Source organism: Glossina fuscipes, unplaced genomic scaffold, assembly GCF_014805625.2.
Source record: "Glossina fuscipes isolate IAEA_lab_2018 unplaced genomic scaffold, Yale_Gfus_2 61594, whole genome shotgun sequence".
NCBI classification, from domain to species: domain Eukaryota; kingdom Metazoa; phylum Arthropoda; class Insecta; order Diptera; family Glossinidae; genus Glossina; species Glossina fuscipes.
The window spans coordinates 677,874-699,529 of NW_024003803.1; the positions used below are offsets into that span (position 1 = coordinate 677,874).

The window sequence follows — 21,656 nt, forward strand, 5'->3', positions numbered from 1 at the left end:
TGATCGCAAGCGTAAGGTTTACAATGTGCAAGTTTGGCTGTTATATAATTGCTTTCACGCCATGGATACACTATTCCAGAGTTTAGATATAATCCCTTTTGCAAATTTATGGAGCTATTTCAATAGAAATATTCGCCAGCACACTATAAGTTCGAAGGACGATTTAAAGAAAATCGTTCAAGACGAATGGTAAAAAATTGAAACAAATAGTTGCGAAAACCTTGTTCAAAATACGCCAAATAGTTAAAAAATGGCGATAAAAAACAAAAGTGCGCATAACAAATATTAATATATGAGGAAAAGTTAAATTTAGATTTAGTATACGAGTACTTTGGCATTTAAATGGGTAATATTCTATACTTTCCCTCTATAATTCAAAATTTAAATTGGACTGTTTTTTTAAATAACTAATAAAATGAACTAATAAAATTTATAGTTACTCTTTCCTAAACTGTTCCTTTTTTGATTTAACATGAAAGATCAACAAGTAGCTTCAGCTGCAGGAGTTCCGCTTGGAGCCGCTGTAAGTTGTTCACAAACATAAAAAACGATTTACTTATACATTTTCAGGTAACTTAAGTGGATGGCAAGCGTCTCGTGGATCTCTTCAATATTTCATAAGGATACTTCGCTATTAATCTTGATCCTCTTCTTCCACTATATACCATAACACGAGCGCAGAAATTTTTCCGCCTAAAATTTTGTGCATAAAATCAACATTACTTGATTATTTATTAACATTATCTAAAACATCACGTTTAGTCCTTCTTTGCTAAAAGGGAAAATTTATTAGGCCTGTTAACGATGCCACCAATACATCGAATGAAGTAGTGAGTTTTTATAATTGTTGATCCTTTATAACGGTGTTATGTATGTTATCAGTTATGAATATTATTATTTTTTATAAATTCAATTTCTTTTCTTTTTTTTGTTTCTGTTTGCCCGTAAAACATTTTGTTTTGTTTTTCTTTTATAGCTGCTGTTTTTTCTCAATGCGCCCCTAAACAAATGAACTAACTCTAACAAATCAATACTTACGCAGTAAGTTTTTTTGTTCTCGTCTCGAAAGTTAAAGAAATATAGTAATTGGCGATGTCATATAGAGACAATGCAAGCCATACATGTCCCAACATTTGATTCAAAGTTGAGAGTAGGAAATTTTTAAGAATGACGACACTGCTGTTAATTAGCAGCATTTCTATGCTTCCATCTTCATTTACATTATTTGTCTTGGCATAGATTCTGTTAATAGTTTGTTGATATGGCATCGCGTTCTCTCAATGTTTGCAAAGCAGATACACATATATATATATATATACCATAGCCCATATTCACTTAAAAGCAGAGAATTATATCGTATCGAAAAATTCTAAATTTTATTTTCGTCAAATGTTTCAATAAATCTCAGTAACAAATTTTCTATATAAAAAAGTAAAATATTATAATTAAAAAGAATTGCATTGGTGGAATAATTTATGCTAATTTAATATAGTATATTATTGTACCCACATATTTAACATATTTGATGTGATTTTCCACATCTTAAATGAGTTATTATATAGGGCGTATTACCTATTCATTTCACTTCTCTATAACACATTTCAGGCCTACATTCCGTAATTTTATTAATTTAAAATAATATGATAATTAAAATATTTATAATATTAAATTATTGAAAATTCGTAATGAATACTCCCTTATGCTTTTTATTTTTCCGACTAATATACTCTAAATAGCCATGCCTGTCCGATTAAAAAAGTTCGTTTTTTTTGTACGTGTTTTTAGTTTGGAGTATAGGTTGCCGAAAGAAATAACAGAGCCTCCAAGTAATGAGTGAAGAAAGACTTATAGATGTATACTTATTCAAATCAAGTTACCAATTAAGTGTTCAGTACGCTGGCAATGATATTTATGTAGAAGACAACGACTTTGACATTGATTGCGAAAATAAAGCAGATACATCCGGAATATCATAAAACAAATATATTTGGGTCAAATATTTTGGTTCAAATATTTTAAATAAATTTTAAAGTAAAACCGGTTTCAATGAAAGAAACCATCAAATCGTTAGCCATACACCCAAACGCAAAGCTCCGCCAGCTTCATTTTTGTGTTTAACAGTTAACGATTAATTTATTTCCTTTGCTAATATAAAAGTTCAAATATAATACACATTCGGGTTGCCCAATGAATAGCTAATCAAAAAACGTTCATGGTGAACAAATTCAAAGGCCTACTCAAAGCCATAGTTACATTTGCGTTTTCATTAACGTTTTCGTTACCATTAAATTAGTTGTAAACAATTCCTTTGATTACTTCCATTGTTGTATTAATATTGCAGCAATGAACTTATAAAACTTAAACGCGTAAGCTACTGTAAAGTTAATGTTCTAATTCATTCGCTTTTACACTTCTACATGGTAACAATTCGATAATCAGTTAAAAGAAACTTGTTATTAGTCATTATCATAATATGACGGTTTTGAATTTCTTGTGGGAGTGCCCTCATTGGAAAATTTCGTTTAATAAAAGTATTCTCAATAGAAGTTGTTATTGCAGATCTTTCATTCTGTGATTTCAAATTGAAGTGTGATTAAACATTCAGATAGGAAAGTATTTTTCACGGCAATTTTCATATTGGATTGGATGTCAAAGCTAAAATAGAAGTTGACGAATCATAGAAACCTTTGGAAGATTTTCCAAATTTGACTAGATTCCGCTAAATTCAATCATTTGCTTAAGAAATTTATTCAAAGCGATACTTTGCTACGAGCTTATTTTCATTTATTAGTTCGTTGAACTGAAAACGCAAGGTAGGGCTGCTAGCGTGTACATTTCCAAAGTTTCATATTGTTGTGCTAACGTAGTTTCGAAAAACCAATTAATATTACATATTACAAAGTTAGCTCAATTGAAAGAGCAAACGTTGACTTTTGGTTTATTCGCATTATTATAAATAGGGTTACAAAATTGATGCTACATTCGTCTTATCAAAAATAGGTAGTAACCTTATTGCTTTGAAGTTTTTTATAATTGGTTTAGCATATTTCGGTCTTTCTTTTAAGAGATTCCAATGCGCATTGTGACAGCTTTTCTCGCAACCTTTCACAAAGCACAGAAATTTCACAGTTTGTAACGTCCGGGTATTTGAGGGGTGTCCGTCGGTCTGTGCATACCATTTTCTAAAACAAAAGTGCAGTGAACTACGAGATGTGGACGTCACGGATAAAGTCAAAAAGAAAGGAATCAAAAAAAAAAAAACGTTGGTTAAAACTGTGTTAACTGTGTAAAAATTTTTCTTTAATTATTAATGTCTACAAAAAATACTCACAAGCTGAAACTTATATTAAAGTAAGTTTGTGAAAAATTTTTAAATAATTGCAATCTATAAGAAAATTCACTATTTGAAACTTACCCTATATTACAATTCTGAAATATTTATAACTAAATTAAAAAACTTACAACGGTTACTTGTTAAAACTTACCTTAAATATTATTCCTCAAGAATTTAAAAATAATTAAAACTTACGAGAAAATTTGCTAGCTAATGCTTACCTTGCATTATAACTGTGAAATATTAAAAACTAGAGTTAAAAAACTACAAAAAATGACTTAAACTTAAGCTAAATTCAAGGGTAATTAAAAGTTATTTAGTTACTTAGTAATTATCTTATTAAATTAAGAGAGAACGCGATTCACAATTCAAAAACGGCGACTAAGGAATATGAACTAAGTAATGGCCGACAACGATGAACTATACGTCATTTCAAATATTGGAGACATCTCTACCTTGGGGAATCAAAAACGGCAATAAGATACGTTTTCTCATAAGTATATATATATTTCTTGTTTAAGTTACCCCTTATCAATATTGTATTCTATTTGCTAAAAGCAAGCATAAACTAGATATGACATACTGTTAAAAAAAGAACAAAGACCTCAACGTGGTGTGAAATGCCAAGAGTAGCGAAAAGATGCGTAATAGATAATATTACAGCGACATAACGAACAGACTGCTACATAAACAAAATACCAACGTAGAATAAAAGAGGAACGGACGATAGCTTCTAAACAGACAAAATATGTGATTACTTAACGGGCGGATATGAGGTACAACAACGTTAAGCTTAATATTATATATACTTAGCCGCGATTAGCGGTTTACTCTTATTGCAAAGTAGTCTGAGATAGCCAGAGTACCTAGAGTTCTACCTATGTTTTCCCCAGTCTAAATGTAGGGAACACATAAACCCTGAAGGCGCAATCTTACAGCAATTAACTGTTTATTCAGTTTAAGTCTATTGTATTAATATTAATGCCATATTAATGTCATTGTTTTTGTCTACGATGTGTAATTCCTTTGAAAGAAAATATATGTTATAGTTTGAATAAAGTGTGCGTAGTGCCGTAAATTCGAATTAACTTTATTACTATTTTGTTTATATAAAAGGGATAAAAAAATTTTTTATTTAACTTTTGTAAGAATTGTTAGAGACACGAAAAATATAAAGCATGGCGATTGCTGAGTTTTATACATGTATGGAGGTTAGTGCAGATGAGTGATTTTAGTTGTGATGGACTCGCGACGTCTCAATTAAATAAAGGCTTCCTAATATCTTCCAACCATATTGAAAACATTTCGATAATATTAATTGGTCCTTTTGTTCTGAAATTCCTTATAGTGTAGTTCCTACACTTCACAAAATGATAATAATGTTTATTGGAATTAAAAACGCAAATTATATATGAATTACATAAAGTAAAATTAACCAGAATTGTCCGTCCACAAATGGATTTTTAGAAATTGACGACTTAATTTTACCACGTTTTCTTTTCAAGTGGTCCAAAGAAAACAATTTAAAGACTTATTTTACGACGTTCTTTCTTTTCAATTTGTTTATGTCGTTTTCGTCTGCCTGCCTTTAAGCAGTGGAAACAAAAAGTACGTATTCTGTTTAAGGAACTGAGTTCAGTTTTGTCATACGGGTAAATGATTTTACCGGTTTATTCCGTTTTGACCTTGATGACGTCATTTTTTTTATTAAAGTTATTTACAAGTAAATTTATTTTTGAAAAAAACATCTAATATTTTCATTTCTTCTCCCTTCGAATGATTCAACTCTGTCGGTATGAATAAGTGTATTTATAAACGTTTCCAAATAAACCACGAAATATCGATGTGGTGTTTCTACCGGTTGGATTTCCCGGCGAATTTTGTTAACACTCTTGTTCGGTACCTTGGTAGTTTTGTTTATATTTTCGTAAATCGTCGCTTGCGGAACATGCTCTTATTTTATTATGTCGGTAGGTAAGACGTTGATAGCTCTGACTTCAGTTTATTTCTTTCCCAACACTATTAGAAGTTTTGTTTTAAACAGGGTTAGGCAATGTTAATGTAGAATTATTTTGTCATATATAGAATTTTCGTAACATATATACGTATCTATATTGTGCCTTGTGGACTAAAGTTTCAAGCTCATTTTGGCATTACACATTAGTTATTTTGCGTATAAAAATCTAGTGAATTCGTAGGCGAACACGCTGGTTTGTTTTGTAATTGAAAATTAACTGGCTACAACAATTATATATAACATAGGCTCCGAGAAAATGAGCGGAGCATATCTTCCTTCTTCTGGATTCTGTCACCGCACTGTCACATGGCAGGGTATAACATCGGTAGGAACACGATAGAATGGACTGTTCAGGAACCGTATAGGTTAGTATTTTAGTGCAGAACAAGAGCCCCAAGCAGACTAATCTATTTAAACTAAGAGATAAATTGTGCGATTAGAATTTTGTAAACCTTAATGACAGAGAATTAATAAGTGCCCTTAGACAATGCGTGACGGCTAATAAGTGTCCTTAGACACCACTTAAGTTATAAAAGCCACTATTTGAAACTTGTTGCTATAATAAGGCGAATTGTAGATGATAAGTTAGAATTAATATTCTCTCGAATGGCAACTGAAAAAATTCCGAAGTTTATTATTCTTCTGAACGTATCGAAAGACTAAAGGTACGGAAAAAGAGGTGGGTTTCAAGGTTAAGTCCACTTATCAATAGACCTGGACAAAACCGGCGAGTCAATTCAAAGTTATACAAAAATAAGAAATTTTCGACAATATGGGAAAATTTTTACTCTTTACAGTGCATAAGCGTCACATCGCGTAGTACATTCTTCCACTAATGTTTAGTGGTATTATTCTCTCCGATGTCAGATATTTTTTTAACGAAAACATGTAAGAAAATGATATTTTTTTAAACTAAGGGAAATCTTTGTATTCTGTAATATTGGGTGAGCATGTATTATTTTTTCCATTATTGTAGGATGTACGTGAAATTTTTTTTTTTAGTTTATAAGTAATTAGTAAAAGACTCAGAAAGTAGACGTGTTCTCAGTTCATGTTACAGTGCGAACATATACTTTAACCAATTTGACTCATTTTCTATAAGTTCTATTGTCAGGACTTCCGATATATTTGCCGTTTGCGAAACCGATATCATAATTTTTGCGAAAGGGAAAACGTTTGCTACAAACATTACACAGTGGAGCAGACGAACATGCTTAGAAGTATTACGAATTTAACATTAGTCAAAGTAACATGTATTCTATATGTTTTAAGGCGTTTATAAAGGTTTTGACAAGAAAACAATACTTTCATGTACCATATTATTGGTTAAGCGTGACCATTTTATTCCGTATTTGTACAGGTACCGTAGCATTGCAAATACAATTTACTCTTTAATTTTTATGGGTCTATCTGCTGTGGTTTGTGAGTAATGAGTGAAAGAACATTTTCTCCACTTTTAAAAACAGAGGTGACTTCAGGTGTTCTCTGGGTGTGCCTTTCGACTGATACAGCTCATCACCATTGCACCTGCGTGCAAAGACTTCTAAAGTTCCTGCCGATAGCCTCATTCTGGCGCTCAAGAGAATGTTAACAACAGACATTACACGAACAGGCATATTTAAATCGGTTCAAAATTTGACGCGGATCTTGAATATATATACTTTATGAAGCGTTTTTTTAGGTTTTGGAAACGTTTTGACAAAATGAATATAACGCCACCTTCCGGTGTTGGGCTATACACACATTTTCTTGCTTGCTTAATCAATATAGCAAACAAGAGTCATCAAAATTATACGTAGACTTTTTCAACATGATTTTAAATAAATCACGCAATATGCTCATTGTTTTGTAAGTTTTATAACCGGTGCCCCACTGCAAATAAGATAAATATTATCACAACATAAATAGCATCAGTTTCTAGCCAAAGAAAACAGCTGTTACGTAAGGCATCCTTTCACCGTAACGGTCAAAACACCAGCATACTCGAAAAAGTTTGGCCTAATTATACTGCCACCCCAAAAATCCAGAGATTGTTTAACTTCTTCTCTTCGATTTTTGCAAGTCGTCGTCTGGTAACAATTCAATATTGGCGTATAAATTAGAATGACGATATACGTATTTTAAATATTTAATATTTCTTTAGATTCGTATACTATTGTCTGGCTCTTACTTCACGATTTTTGCGTCAATGTACGAAAACTATTGAATTCCATACTTTGATGCATTCCTATAATATAATGTGTAATGGTAAAGGTAAGCTAAACTTACTGTTATATTCCATTATTGTAGAAACTGGTTCGTTTTCTTTTGCTTATTGACAGTTATATGCAACGATGCATCCATATAAAAGATGTAGTCTTTTGACATATTTCAATTTATGTCAAATTATAACTCTTAACCTTTCTAATTCCTTAAAGAATTGTAAAAGTTATGTGAACTTTTCTTTTTATGTTAGATGCAATGGCTATCGAAATATCCTTTTTATTTTTATATAAATTTTGTTGAAGCACACGTTCACTGAGGATATGAAAATTTCCAAATCAAAAAATTACAAAAATTGTGTCACAACAAAATTATGCACATTGTTCGTATATGCGTATATATAATACTTGTTGGTCCGCTTTATGTTATAAACACATCAATATCCGTATCTTCAACATATATGAACAGGCTGGGCTTCACGCTATCAAAATGAAGCGTGCGATTGGCTGTACTTGTGCTCAAATTAAAACAATTGCTTCTTATTATGTATTCATGCCGTATATTGTGTGCGTTGTTGGAGTATTGCTTTCATTGGAGCTCGTTTGTGTTTTTTTTTTTTTTTTCTTTTGGAATATATTTAACAACGTATATATCATTGCGGTGGCATACTTTAGCTGCAGTCGTCGGTGAAGTTTATAATGACAGCAACATAGAGTTGGTTATCTACGTTTCCATTACACATGAAGAAAAAAAAGCCGGAGAGAAATAGTTCACTGATTGTATTAAATTACGTTGAAAATTTTGCTATCATGATGTGTTTACATTCCTAACATCAGTGTGATTTATCGGATGCTGGTGTGGCTGTGGCGTAGTGGTTAACATGAGAGAGGATAATGCTGAGCGTTCATCAGAGGTCAAATTCAATTTAGGATGCGTAGATGAATAACAGCTGACAGTTACACCGGTTAACTCTGTAGCTAATAGGGTTGCGGCACCATTGCCAATCTCTATATTCGTATCACAGAGAGATAAACCCAATGTATCGACAGTTTTGGCACTTACGTCATCGCAATGAGTTGATATAGCAGGTTTGCTGAGCAATTTTGGCGACATACTGAAGAGCGTTGATCACTGAAGACGCGACCAGTAATTGGTGCCATTTATTTCACCACTATTTTGAGGGGGGATTTGCACCGGAACGGACACACCGGCCGACAACACGCCAGTAAACGATTGATTTTCTACCGTAGAAAATAAATGGATTTACAAAGTATACACTATTAAAAAAATTTAAAAACTGTATTGAATGATTTCATTAATAATAATCTTTAAAAATGATTACCGGTGTTATTTCCACTGACACTGGTGTTGCTGCCATAAACAGAGTGTTGTGCTGACGGCTGATGTGCTGCAGATGGGTTACACGACGGACGTGCGTGGGCCACGTAAGCAGAGCCAAGCGACAGTGGATCATGAAACATATAGGGATAACTGTCTCTTTGGTGCAGGCATGACGTCGACATAGAACTAAGTGATGATGTCACTGAGCTAGAATGTACGTGAGGATAGATATAAATGCTGATTATATTTTAATAGCTTGTCGAAGTTCGGAGTGTCTTGTTTTAAAAAAAGAAAGAATTGCTTCGAAACCTCTTTTAAAGAAACTCATATATCAGCTAGAAAAATATATAATATCAATATTTTAATGCTATATTGTAAAAAGAACATCTTTTTTTTTATTAATCAATTTTATTAGTTAGCAGGGAAAAGTTTATTAAAATATTAAACTAAAGACAAAAATGATTATATTAACATATTAAAAATCTTCCTTCGATTTGGTTCATTTTTAAAGCTACGTCTAGGTTAAAGAAAAGCTGTTTTTATAGGCCTACATTTGTTTGTTTTCCACAAAATGGATTAAAGATATTGTGACTATAATTTCCTCCATTTTTTTACAGTTTTCTTGTATGTCATGTTTTTTTTAGTCGCCACATTTAGTCGTCAGAATGCTAAAAGAGTACAAAGGTAACAAAGCCGGTTTTACAACTATTTGACGGAAAGTTATGGTTAGTGAATTCAGAATAATGCTTAATCTATATGTATATATGCTTATAAAAAAAAGATTATCAAAAAGGACTGCAAAGATTGTTGTGTATAATGGAAGAATAAGTTTATCTTGTTGTCGAATAAGAAATTTGGAGGTGAAAGATTTAACACCAAGCTTAAATTAAGACTAAACGGCTTTAGGTGGGGTCAGCAGATTGTGGAGTATCTTGAAATTGGCTTATTTATATATATATATATGTACGAACAATAAAAGCTTTTAAAATCTGCTTTGCATAGCGGTATTGCCTGTAGAATAGTCCGCAATATTTTTAGATTACTAGGCCCTTCTGTGCACGTAAAACTAAGGCTATGCTAAAATATTATTTGACTGCTTTTCTCTATTATATTTTTTAAAAAAAGCTGGAATTTACATTGTGTATGTGTGTAGCTTATGAGTAGCAAGCGAAAACCATGGAAAGCGAGAGTGTTCTCAGTTTCTGTTGCGTAGACGTGTTATAGATATGTCCTTTGTGAGCGATGTATTTATTTTTGCAAGCGGGAGCATGTTTAGCATAGATACTACATAGATTGGCAGATGAAAAGATGAACAATGGAATGGTCATGCTTAGGCACATTCTAAATTCGACATTAGTCAAGAATACACGTAATTTATGGGGTTTTTGAACTTTTTCTGGGCGTTATAAAGGTTTCATTAAAAAAAATCTAATTTTGATACGTTAACATATTGGGTGAGCGTACCCCAGGTACTGCGGAATCACTTATAGAATCTCAGTTCAGAATTCGGCTATAAAGACGCTAGGATTATTTGTTTGACCTAAGAATGGTATCACAACTTGTTTACTTCGAAGGCGAGAAGATCTATTACCGATCTGATTTCAGAGAGAAAAAGGATGTACATGATTCCTAAGTTTCTCAAAATACATCTACAAAAAAACCGCTTTGGGGTCTATGTTCGACAAACTGTAATTAGTTGTAGAAAGAATACATTTAAGCTGATCTTCCTTTTCATTCTTTTTGACAGTTTGCCATTTTGAATAATAATGAAGTCACTAAGATTAAACGAAGCTTATGCTGCTGAATAAAGAGTGCCATTTTTATCGCGATTAGCAGAGAAACGGAGAAGACTAAATCGATTTCGTTGATGGTGTTCACACATTTATGTATTGCGTGTTCGATATTACACAAATATCGCAAATATTTCCAATACTGTACAAACATTTCCACACATAAATTCTCAAACCAGATAAGAACGTTAAGAACATATAATTGTATTTCCTTCCGCTTTCTAGTATTTTGCTGTTCGGTAATCTTGGGATAGAAGATTCATTGGCTATTAGAAAACTAATAGACGTAGAAATAAGTACTCTATTTTTTTTAATAGAATTTAAATTTATTTAAAACATATTTGTTACAAAGTTTAATAATGGAAATATTCCCCTTCGCTCTCTGTGGCCTTTTGCCACGTATGGGGTAGCTTACGGATGCTCTCGAGACCTGGTGTTTTCGAGGCGAAACGGGGATCGCAAATCTTCACCTTTTGTGAACTGCTGATCCGCTAAACATGACTGCATCGATCTAAACAAGGGGTAAAAGAAGCTAAGTCTGAAGACTAATTCACATGCGAGAGAAGCTCACAAATCAAATTGAAGATTACTTTCTTCCTATTTCGTTTGCATGCGGACGAACGTTGCCGTGAAACAAAATGGCTTTCCGGGTTGGGTTGACGGTAAATAGCTCTTTTTCGCCAATCGAGTGAATTGGTTTGATAGATTGGGCTTACTATCGTTAAAAGTAATATTGTCATTATTCCTTAGAAGTTTGTGACAAGTATAGTAGCATTTGTGAGCATGAATATTCGGGTTTGCAAGAGATGTGGATGGTTTTATCGGATTAATCCATGTGTTTTCGTTAAGTTGCATTTTTCGTCGACTTAACGGTGATGTGGTTTATGCAGGGCCGTAGACACTGGTTGTTAACATTCACCTTTTTGCACGCTTTGATACGCACTCGACGACGGTTTGTAAATAACTACCTTTTATGTTGCAAAAACTGCAATGGTTAAGTTATGTGTACCGACAATTGCGGGACAAATAAATGTATGTGTTATGTTGTACGTTTTATAAAACAACCAATATCATCATCACTAATAAATAAACAGATTTGACTAAGCACGAGAAATTTGTAAAAAATTAGAACGTTAATAAAGTTAAACCCAAAATATTATTATAACGATAACAGGGTTTCATTTAAAACACAAAACAACGTGATCGAATAAAGTGAAAATGAACGTTTAAAGTTCGTTGTGACTTCGTTCGAGTATAACCAATTTGATGTGAAAACATCAACTAATTCTATCCGTCATACCAATTTTTGACAATCGAATACTAGTATTATCTTTAGCTATGCACTCAATTATTTATTTATTTATTTATTTATTCTAATTCTACTTTTACTAGAAACTCAACTAAACAAATAACAGTCGAGTTCAATTGGCTCATAATGCAAAATTTATATTAATTTATAATAAAATTTAGTATAAGTATAATAAAACAAATAAGAAGAAGAAAAAAAGAAAGAGAAAAAAGAAAAAAAAGCATGTACACTATCAGCATAGAGCCACACTTACAACCGGTACAGGACCAAATTGCAAATGAACCCCTAAGCTATCGCAAACATGCATAAGCCTGGCAACCGATAATAATTACCAATAATTCATTTTCGAGTCGTAACGACTTTTTAAGGTTAAAAGCCAGTTTAAGTACGACATAGGCAAATCACGCGTATTAAGCAATGTTGCTTTAATGGACTTTGAAGTGTCCGATAACGAGAATAAGTGGTAGACGTCATTTAGGTTCTTTCAAACGACTCTGAGCGGACTAAACAGCTCATAATTAAATTTACTCTGACTAAGCTTAACCAAGATAAAGTGGCTAGAGAAGCGGTTAGGGACATTAAAGCTTATTTCACCAAGTAATGAAGGCGTGTCATTAGCACCATTTATTACTTTGATTACAAAGGAAACGCCAAGAACAAACCTACGTTTCTCAAGAGACGGTAAGGACAGCAGAAGCAACCTATTTTCGTACGGAGGAAGAGAGGCATTTGGATCCCAACCCAAATTTCTAAGGGCAAACAGCAAGAATTGCTTTTGAACAGATTCAATTGAATCTACATAGCACCTATATGAAGGAGACCACACAACTGAGGCATACTCGAGTATGGGTCTAACCAACCACATGTGCAGCCTTTTCGTACTGTAGGGATCATCAAGCTCTTTGGACCACCTTTTTATAAAACCGAGCGCTGACCCAGCTTTGCTAATCGAGAGCTCAATATGAAAGTTAAAACGTAACCTATGGTCAAATAGAACGCCTAAACCTGTAATCGAATCGACCTCCTCCAACTTATGCGAATCTATGAAATACTGAGTAATGAATGATTTTCTTCTTGGGAAAGAAAGCTTCTAACATTTACTCAGATTTAGTTTCAGAAGATTCAAAGAGCACCATGCAACAAAATTATCCAAGTCACCTTGAAGCTGATGTGATTGCGATTCAACAGCGAAGGAGGAAAACAGTTTCAAATCATCCGCATACATTAAGATCTGGCTGGAATTAACCACCGATGGAAGATCGTTAATGTATAAACTAAATAAAATGGGACCTAAGTGACTGAAGTGTGCAGATAAGAGCTTATCCATTTCACTAAGTAGAAAGGGAAGCAAGAGGCTTGGAGTTTAAAGATAAGTAAGTTATGGTTAACCATATCAAATGCTTTGCTTAAATCAGTGTAAATAACATCTGTGCGAGAGCCACTAGAAAAAGCCTTGAAAACATGACAGGTAAACTCTAACAAGTTGGTGACTGTAGATCGCCCTTTCCGAAAGCCGTGCTGGTGCGAAGAAATATACGAATTAATGGGAAAGGCCAAATGCTGAGTCACTAGTCAGAGGCTATGCCTCTGTAGTTCTCAACAAATTGTCTGCTTCCACTCTTGTGGATAGGAATAAGGAAACTACTCTTCCAACATGAAGGGAAAACACCGAAATACAAGGACAGGTTAAAAATCTTTGAGATTACACCACATAACTCGACAGCGCAAGATTTAAGTACACATGATGGAATTCCATCAGGTCCAGGCGAACAACTGTATTTTAGAGAACTCAACCCTTTAAAAACATCATCTTCCGAAATAACCAAGTTAGGTATTGAAACCGAGTTAGTTATAGGATATGGGTAGTTTGCTGATAAATCGAAATTAGCAATCGAAAAGTTTCGTCGGAAATACTCAGCAAATAGATTTGAGATTTCAAAATCATCCGAGGAATCAGAGCCATTAAAAGAAATATGAGAGGGATATGTGGATATTTTTCTTTTAGAGTTAACAAATTTAAAGAAGAATTTAGGATTAGCAAACAGACAGGATTTAATGAACGGAAGGTATCTGTAGTAATAATAATGGTTGAGGGAGTTAAATCTATGCCTCGCCACCGAGTAAGCGACATAGTCGAGCGTAGAGCCACTTTTCGAATATTTTTTGAATAGCGAGTTTTTTCTATTCTTGTGATATTTAATTGTCTTATTAAACCACGGGGGACACCTGCTTCGAGGTCGACAATGCTTGATCGGAACAGATGCAGCAATAGCTAGATTTAATGTATTGTAGAACGATGACAATAAGCTTTCAATACTACCGGTTGAGAAATCAAGCCTCAAATGTGGAAGACAATGTTTTAGTAATACAATATTGATTTTATGAAAATCATAATAATTATTTAAAAAAGTTTGATTTGGCACATTAAGGCATTTCAACGAACCATCATTCATATTATGAAAGGAAATGCATATTGATGGATAATTAGGATCCTCAGGTAAACTAAAAGGTGGACAACGATTTACGTTAATCTCGGAAAAATTGGCAAAGCAGAGATCAAGCAGTCTACCATTACAATTAGGGGTACGATTATATTGACCCAAATTATGATCAAACAATTCACTAAAGAACACAATAGCCCTATCAGACGTTGGAGTAGGAACCAAACAGCCAGAATGATCACTGTTACACCAAGTAACTTGAGCAAGTTGAAGTCATCCAATGCAACGACCAAATCGGTGGGTGTAGACAGCTTGGCCACTTCACAAATGAGGGCAGCGTGTTTCTTGTAAATGGAGATATCAGAATTTGGGGGAATATAGGAGCAGGTTATAAATAGATGTTTATCAGGCATATTCGCACGAATAGCGATAAATTCAACTTCAGGAGAAGTGGGAAATTCAATTAAATTGGACGGGACTGTCGCAGATATGGCAATTAATACACCACCACCAATGCGATTCAATCGATCATTTCTAAAGACTTGAAAAGAATTATGAAAAAGTTCTGACGAATGAAGATCGGGTTTTAGCCAAGTTTCAGTGAAGGCCAAACAGAAAAACTCCATGCTCACTGAATTTAGAAAAGTAGAACGAATTTTTGAATTTAGGCCCCTAACATTTTGATAAATGAGAGATAATGGGCCTGAAGAAACATTTAGTTTTTTGAAGGCGACAAGACTCTTGCTTTGGTATTACGGAGACGATTCCGAGGTATAAATTCCTTAATTAAGGATGCTACTGGCCACAGTGGTTTGTTTAACAACATATCACTGATTTCAGTCGGAACTACTATTTTAAAAGAGGAGATTGTCCTAGATTGCGAAGGAGCCATTTTGAAGATGCTACCGCGCTTTAAGTTGACTGATGAGGCTTTCGTCGCCAGATAACTTTTTATATTATTCACCCATGTTTCAGGTGCCAGTCTTGACACAAATATTGCTTTTCTGGGAGGAACTGCCGTCAAGCAAATGTCATTATTTGGAACAGGAGGGGGGTTCACGGTAGGAGAGTTTCGAGTTAGGGAGAATATAGATGGGGTTATCGCCCTTGTACCGGCAGCTTGTGAGACTTGCCAAGTCTGGTGACCAGCATTCACACGCGAACAGCCAGGAGGAGAGGATGATTTATTTTTCTCTTCATTACTTTTAGGCGATGGCGTTTGATTAAAGTGAGTGGCGACTCTGGGCGGAGATACCCTAGCCACTTCATCGTAGCTTAAAACCGATGGACTTGCCGGTTTGTTTGTAACTGGTTTGCTACCAACCGACTCAGCAATAACGGAAACATTACTGTTCATTTTAGAGTTAGAGGGAGCGGTAACTTGTACCAACGAATTAGATTTGGAGAAAGCCAGAGGTGACGTCCCACACGCTACGCTACGAGTAAAAGGTGAGTGTCCAATAAAGCGACATTCATCAAACCTAGACTTAATGAGTTGAAACTTTTCCCACAAGGAGCCGAGATTTCTACTCAATTCCGAGAAACCATAACGGGTCTCCGTGAAAAGTTTATAAAAGTCAATGTTCCGCTGCCTACAGTCAGGACATGACCATTTTAAGCCTTTAGACGGGTCAGCGACTGCATCAGCAGCACGGCCCACTTTGCATGACCAAAGCGCTCGCAGAGCCAACAAGAAACGAATCTATCAGAATCTGGGCCAGATTTCGCCCGACAAGGTGTATATAAACACTCCATGTCCAGTCAAAAAGACAGTTGTGGATTATGAAGAACGGACACAAAAATCACTAAAAACAAATCGTGAACATAAAAATTTATCAACCAAATTTGTGCAAAACTTGTCTGTTACGTTGACACTGTAACGAGAGATCAATAGCAACACAAACTCCAAACAACGAAAAAATAACAGAGAAAAAAGAGAGAAAACAAAAAAAAAAAGAGAGATTTATATCAGAGCTCAAAATTTTTGTTTGCAAAAATCAAATGAATCAAAGCGTAAAGGAAAAATATTTCTTTTACTTTGAATTCACTCACTTTCTTCTCAAAGTATATTATAAATTCACACACTATAAGGCAATATAGCCACGAAATTCAACAAAAAATTAAAATATTAATTGCCGAAACAAAATATAGATGACTATACCGTGCGACAGAGTTGCCAGACTGAAAAATCAGCATTTAAAAAAACGTCATATATTTACTTCCATCACTCTGAAAATTATCATAGAACATTTCGTTCATTGTCATAATTGTTCGATGTAAATCTACAAGACAAGCATATGAGTATTCTTTTTTCCAAAACATTTGCCGAAGACAGAAGGTAGATTCAAAAATCCTATGTGGTATATATACTTTTTATTTGCATCACCATCATTCTAAATCAATCTGAACATGCCCGTCTCTCTGTCCACGTAACGTCTGGGGTAAACTCTCTCCTCCTTCAAAAAACAAAAAAGGTATATGGATTTTTGCTTGCTGCTTAAGAACTACAATAGAAACAGCGATAAAAATTTGCACGTATATTCTGTAACTGATACCCTGGCACTTGTTACGCAGTACCGAGATATCATTCATTTATCAAAACGTTTGTAACACTAAAAAAATATCTTCGGAGATTCTATAAGTCTATAAGTATATATTATTGGTCAGTATCATATGTCAATCCATTTGGGCGCGTTTGTCATTTATAGCCGCAACAACAACAATATCGGCTTTAATTCAAAAAAGTATTGGAAGTTGCGGCACGGAAATAAGTCGAATCGGTCAAAGTAGAGGCCTACGGTACAAAAACCAAAAAAAAAACGTTATTTTGCTCCTTGCCACAATAAATCATGCAAGTTCTATTTTCATATAAAGATTGTCGGCATAGAGAACATAATTTTCTTACTTGGTGAACAACAAAAGGCAAAGTTTATACTGCGTATCTATTGCACTTTATAACGAACAGAAAACACGAAAAACAAAGGTATTCTCACTTTGGATAATTTTCCAGTTTCATTTGCAAATTTATATGCGATATCTTCATATTCACGAACAGAAAAACGTTTACCATAAATACTGCACTGTTGTGTAGACGAACAGACGAGCAGAAGGATATGCTTAGGTGCATTCCGAATTTGACGTTCGTCAAGAATGTGTACGCTTTATGAGGTTTTCCAAGCTTTCTTCAGCGCGTTAATAATATTTTTGACAAAAAAATTAAAAATTTGATGTGCTAAAGTCGCTCTATTTTGGCTATAGTTTCGATTTCCTACGCATTGCACAAGCGGATAGACGTGTAAATGGGCACAACTAAATTGATTCAACTGTAAAAACTATAGTACACGGCACAATTACGGTACAATTATGGCGTTTTTTTTATTTCCTAATAACTTATTTGTAGAAATTTTAAAACATTCGAATTTCAGCAGATTTTCAATACCGAATATAACCCTGCGAAAGCAGCTGCTTTTTACATGGTTTGACTTGCATCAACTACAGCTTTTATGAATTAGTTACATTCTCTGGGTATTATTCCCAAGAATTCTTAGGAAACTTACCGTTACTTGTAACGCCAATCTATACATTTATGTTATGTTAGAAAATATGTGAAAGTAATTAGGAAACTATAATTGGTGGAGTCCGTTTAAATTTAATAGAGTCGGTGGGCCATAATTGAATTAGTTTCACGTAAAACAATTACCAAGCTTATCCAACACAGATTCTAAGACAGGCCGAAATTCATTTCAAACTTAGAACTTCATATATTTTGTTAAAAATTAGTGTTGTGTCCAATGATTCTGATAAATTTGTATTAAGTAAAACACTGATGAAGGTTCTAGCTGCATTGCTAACTTACTTGTAATTTTCTGCCATTGTTGCAATCGGTTGAGGTATAGGAGAGTACATTGAATTAAATCCAGTATTCAGTGGAAGACGTGGAGCAACAGCCTGTAATGGAGGACTGACCGAATTCGTATGACCTTCAGCGCCTTCAATAACATTGGTGCTACTATTACTGCTCGCTGTTACAAGGGCCGTAGAAGTAGCAGCTGCTGCTTCGCTATTTGTTGCATTGGCGCTAGTCGAATTTGGGGTATGACTAGAAGAATTGTTGTCTGCGATACTTCCTAAGACTGAATTTGTAATTCTTGTACTTGGTATGGAGCTATTGTTAGAAGGTGTTTCAGCACTTGTTCGGCTACTGTTTCCAATATTGTGCGCAGGCCGTCGTTGTGTGCGTAGTTTCTCTTCTCTGCGCCATTTCGCCCGTCTATTCGAAAACCATACCTACATTTAAAATTAAGTATATTATGTCTTCAATTTACTCCGAATTTAATTATTGTTATTTCGTTATTTTTTAACATTTACGTGTCCCAAATATTCAAATAAAAAAAATGAGTAACTAGAAGAATAAACGTTTCTAATAAAGCTCAAAAAATAAATAAATAGAACAAACGAAACTTAAACAAGTTACGGATGCAACTGCGTTCGTAGGTTATGAAGGATAAAAAGTATAATTAATTATTCATTTAAACAGCTTTTCAATAATTTTGATGTGTTGAAATTAGTTCAGTAATTACATAGTTGCGTTCTAAATTTTTTCAACGAAAGTGTACTATCGAAAACTGCACCAAGATAGCCGTTTTGAAGTCCCTTAATAATAGTCTTAAGTAATTGAAAAAAATTTGCAAATAATTCTATCTAGTCACTTGTGATGAAATTATATTATATTATTTATATACAGCATTGTCGTCTATACATTAACAACATAATTGGACGGGCAGCTTCATTATGCGGCTGAGTGCTGGCCACTCATTACAAGTGAACAGCGACGTAACTACAGAGTTGGAATTTGTTATAAATTTATTTATACATAAATTTTGCCTATAAAAAACTAAAACCCGAATTAGGAGTCCCTTTAAAAATACATATCCTAAGATATATATTAAGCTTAAGTTCTATTAAGTATAAAAATTGAAGAAAGGACAAAATGATCAAATAATGTATGGAGAAAAAGCATGCACATCTAACACAGAGGCCTATTCGCATCGGGTATAGATCTGAGTGGGGAACGAAGCAATAATGCGATACAAACATGCAGCAACTAGCCAATCAATGATAATAAAAATATTTGCTTTAATTTGGCAATCATACAATCCTCGAAAATACAAAGGTAATTAAGATGACGTAAGCATAATGCGTATATTGCGGAGAATTAGTTTGATACCATTTGAAGAGTTGATACTAAATTGAGGATATTATTTAGATTTTTGCAAAGAGAGGTTATGAAAATAAACTTTCTAAAAAAACGGTAGGAACAGACCAGTTTATCTCTTATAATAAAAGCGACGAGCACAGCCTTTCATCAATAGAGCCCTTAAATAAACTTTTGTGAATCGATGAAATACCCACTAGTGGAAGAAAATTATAAAATACCTTTCTGGGAATCTCCGCTTGAATGTGCACGTTTGCCAGTACTTCTGGAGGACTTAAAAAAAAAAAGTAAAACCGGGCCATGTGTCAAGTAAAGTAGACGGCTAAATATTGTATATTTTGTATTCTTATTAACGCATTTTCGCGAGCCGTAACCGTTACCAATTACTTGGTATGACACCAACCTTTTACCATTGCATGCTATTTCAAAGAAAGAGCCATAGGTTTCCTATATATGACATGTTACTTGTTACTTTATCGTAGTTAACTATCGGAAGGCCTTGCCCAATTAAACTTCTGCGTTGCACACTAATCCACCGCATATTGGTAAATTCAATGTGGCAGTGCAAATGTTGTCAGTATATCACCGTGCCTTCAAAACAATGATAAATCGGAATATCCGAAAAGTACTGCTTTAAGCTCAACAACTTATATACTATGTGCCAACTAGAAAATTTAGAAGTGATCAGTGATATTAACACTGTGGTTGCCCATTGTTTAGTTTTTGGTAATACTTTCTGGTAAGTAATTATATACTTTATAAAAGAATCACTATAGAGATAACAACCCATATAATTTAACCAAACTTGCTTGCTTCATTTAAAGGAGCGTCTGATAAATAAAATAGGCCCACGATGCCAATGTTGAAATATATGTTTGACTAAAACGGTAATTTAAAGAGCTACACTATGTCTAAAGATAAATTTCCAGAAAAAACTTATATTGCCAAGTATACAGTTGAATTAACATTAAATGCAACAATAACGAAATGTACTTAATCTTAGTTTAGTCAGATTGCACAATTTCCAATGCAAAATGCTTTAAAAATATTCAAATACTCTCTGCTTCAAATCAAACCAAAATTCACGCAACATGAAGTCAGATCATACCTGAATCATCCCACAAAATTAGAAACGGAGTATTATTATTAAGACTTCAGCGAAATTGAACTAAATGTCATTTATTTAGAACGTCACTTTAAAACAGATCGTTCACAATTATGTAAAAAATATATGATATTTCGCGGAGATAAGAATTCATAAGAATCTTTTCAAGGAGGCCAAAGTTTGACAGTCAACAACACATTTCACTGCTTCATAATTTTTTAAGTTTTTCGCAACGGGCGCCATTCAATACTGATACACTACTTCACTAGAATTTTGCTGCAAATATAAGTTCTCCTCAAATATTATTTTCTCTACATCAGTGCTTGAGAAACAATTAAGCTACAACATATTAATTCGGGCTCCTAATCTCATTTTACTTATAAGTGGTTTCAAAAATATTTATACCACTTCGTAAAAAACCAAAATAAATTTTATAGATTAGAAGGAACAATAATATATAATAGTGGGTTAATAAGTTCCGGGACTATGTGAGAATAACTTCTTTTGGGAAATTCGACTTTATTCGGCAAGAAGGTCACCTTTGTAACATTTGGTTTTATATTATTATGAACTGTTAATATCACGAACGAAAAACATGCTTGATGTGGAAGAGATTTTTGCCGGGAGAAACAGGGCCTAACATCAGGTAATAAGAAGAAGATGTCATTTTCTTGACAAAAAGGAGAAGAAAAATAAATATAGTTAGACATAATAAAGTTTCTAAAGTTTTATGGAAGATAAATTCGAAAAAAAATTAAATAAATATCGATTGGTGGTTAAAATTGTCTGCGAAACATGACTTATTTTAGCACATTTTTAGAAAAAATTGGGAAATATACTAAAGCAGTAAGTAATGCTTGACGAAAAACAGAGTGGAGGCAGACGTTTTAATTTTTTTTTTG

At 33.8% G+C, this 21,656-nt stretch overlaps 1 protein-coding gene across 3 annotated transcripts; it reads right to left on the reverse strand.

Moving 5' to 3' along the window:
* Positions 1 to 8,659: 8,659 nt before the first annotated feature.
* LOC119643751 (paired box protein Pax-6-like) lies at positions 8,660 to 20,835 on the reverse strand. 3 transcript variants are annotated; one of them, XM_038043208.1, is made up of 4 exons: positions 20,758 to 20,781; positions 18,291 to 18,721; positions 8,896 to 9,101; positions 8,660 to 8,794 (listed from the first exon to the last, which is right to left on the reverse strand). In XM_038043208.1, exons 1-4 carry the CDS (start codon positions 20,764 to 20,766, stop codon positions 8,682 to 8,684), a joined length of 759 nt encoding a protein of 252 aa, XP_037899136.1. In that variant the 5' UTR covers positions 20,767 to 20,781; the 3' UTR covers positions 8,660 to 8,681. The 3 variants fall into 3 exon arrangements, with proteins under 3 accessions (XP_037899136.1, XP_037899135.1, XP_037899137.1); XM_038043207.1 differs by having other exon boundaries at positions 8,896 to 9,131; XM_038043209.1 differs by having other exon boundaries at positions 8,702 to 8,830; positions 8,896 to 9,131; positions 20,758 to 20,835.
* Positions 20,836 to 21,656: the final 821 nt, after the last annotated feature.

Bases quoted from the DNA above. Each gene is read 5' to 3' on its own strand.
- LOC119643751 (XM_038043207.1), bottom strand. The intron at 9,132-18,290 runs GTAAGTTAGCAA...AAATATAATCAG, and splicing joins ACAATGGCAGAAAATTACAA to CATTTATATCTATCCTCACG. The intron at 8,795-8,895 runs GTAATCATTTTT...TTTCTACGGTAG, and splicing joins TGTCAGTGGAAATAACACCG to AAAATCAATCGTTTACTGGC.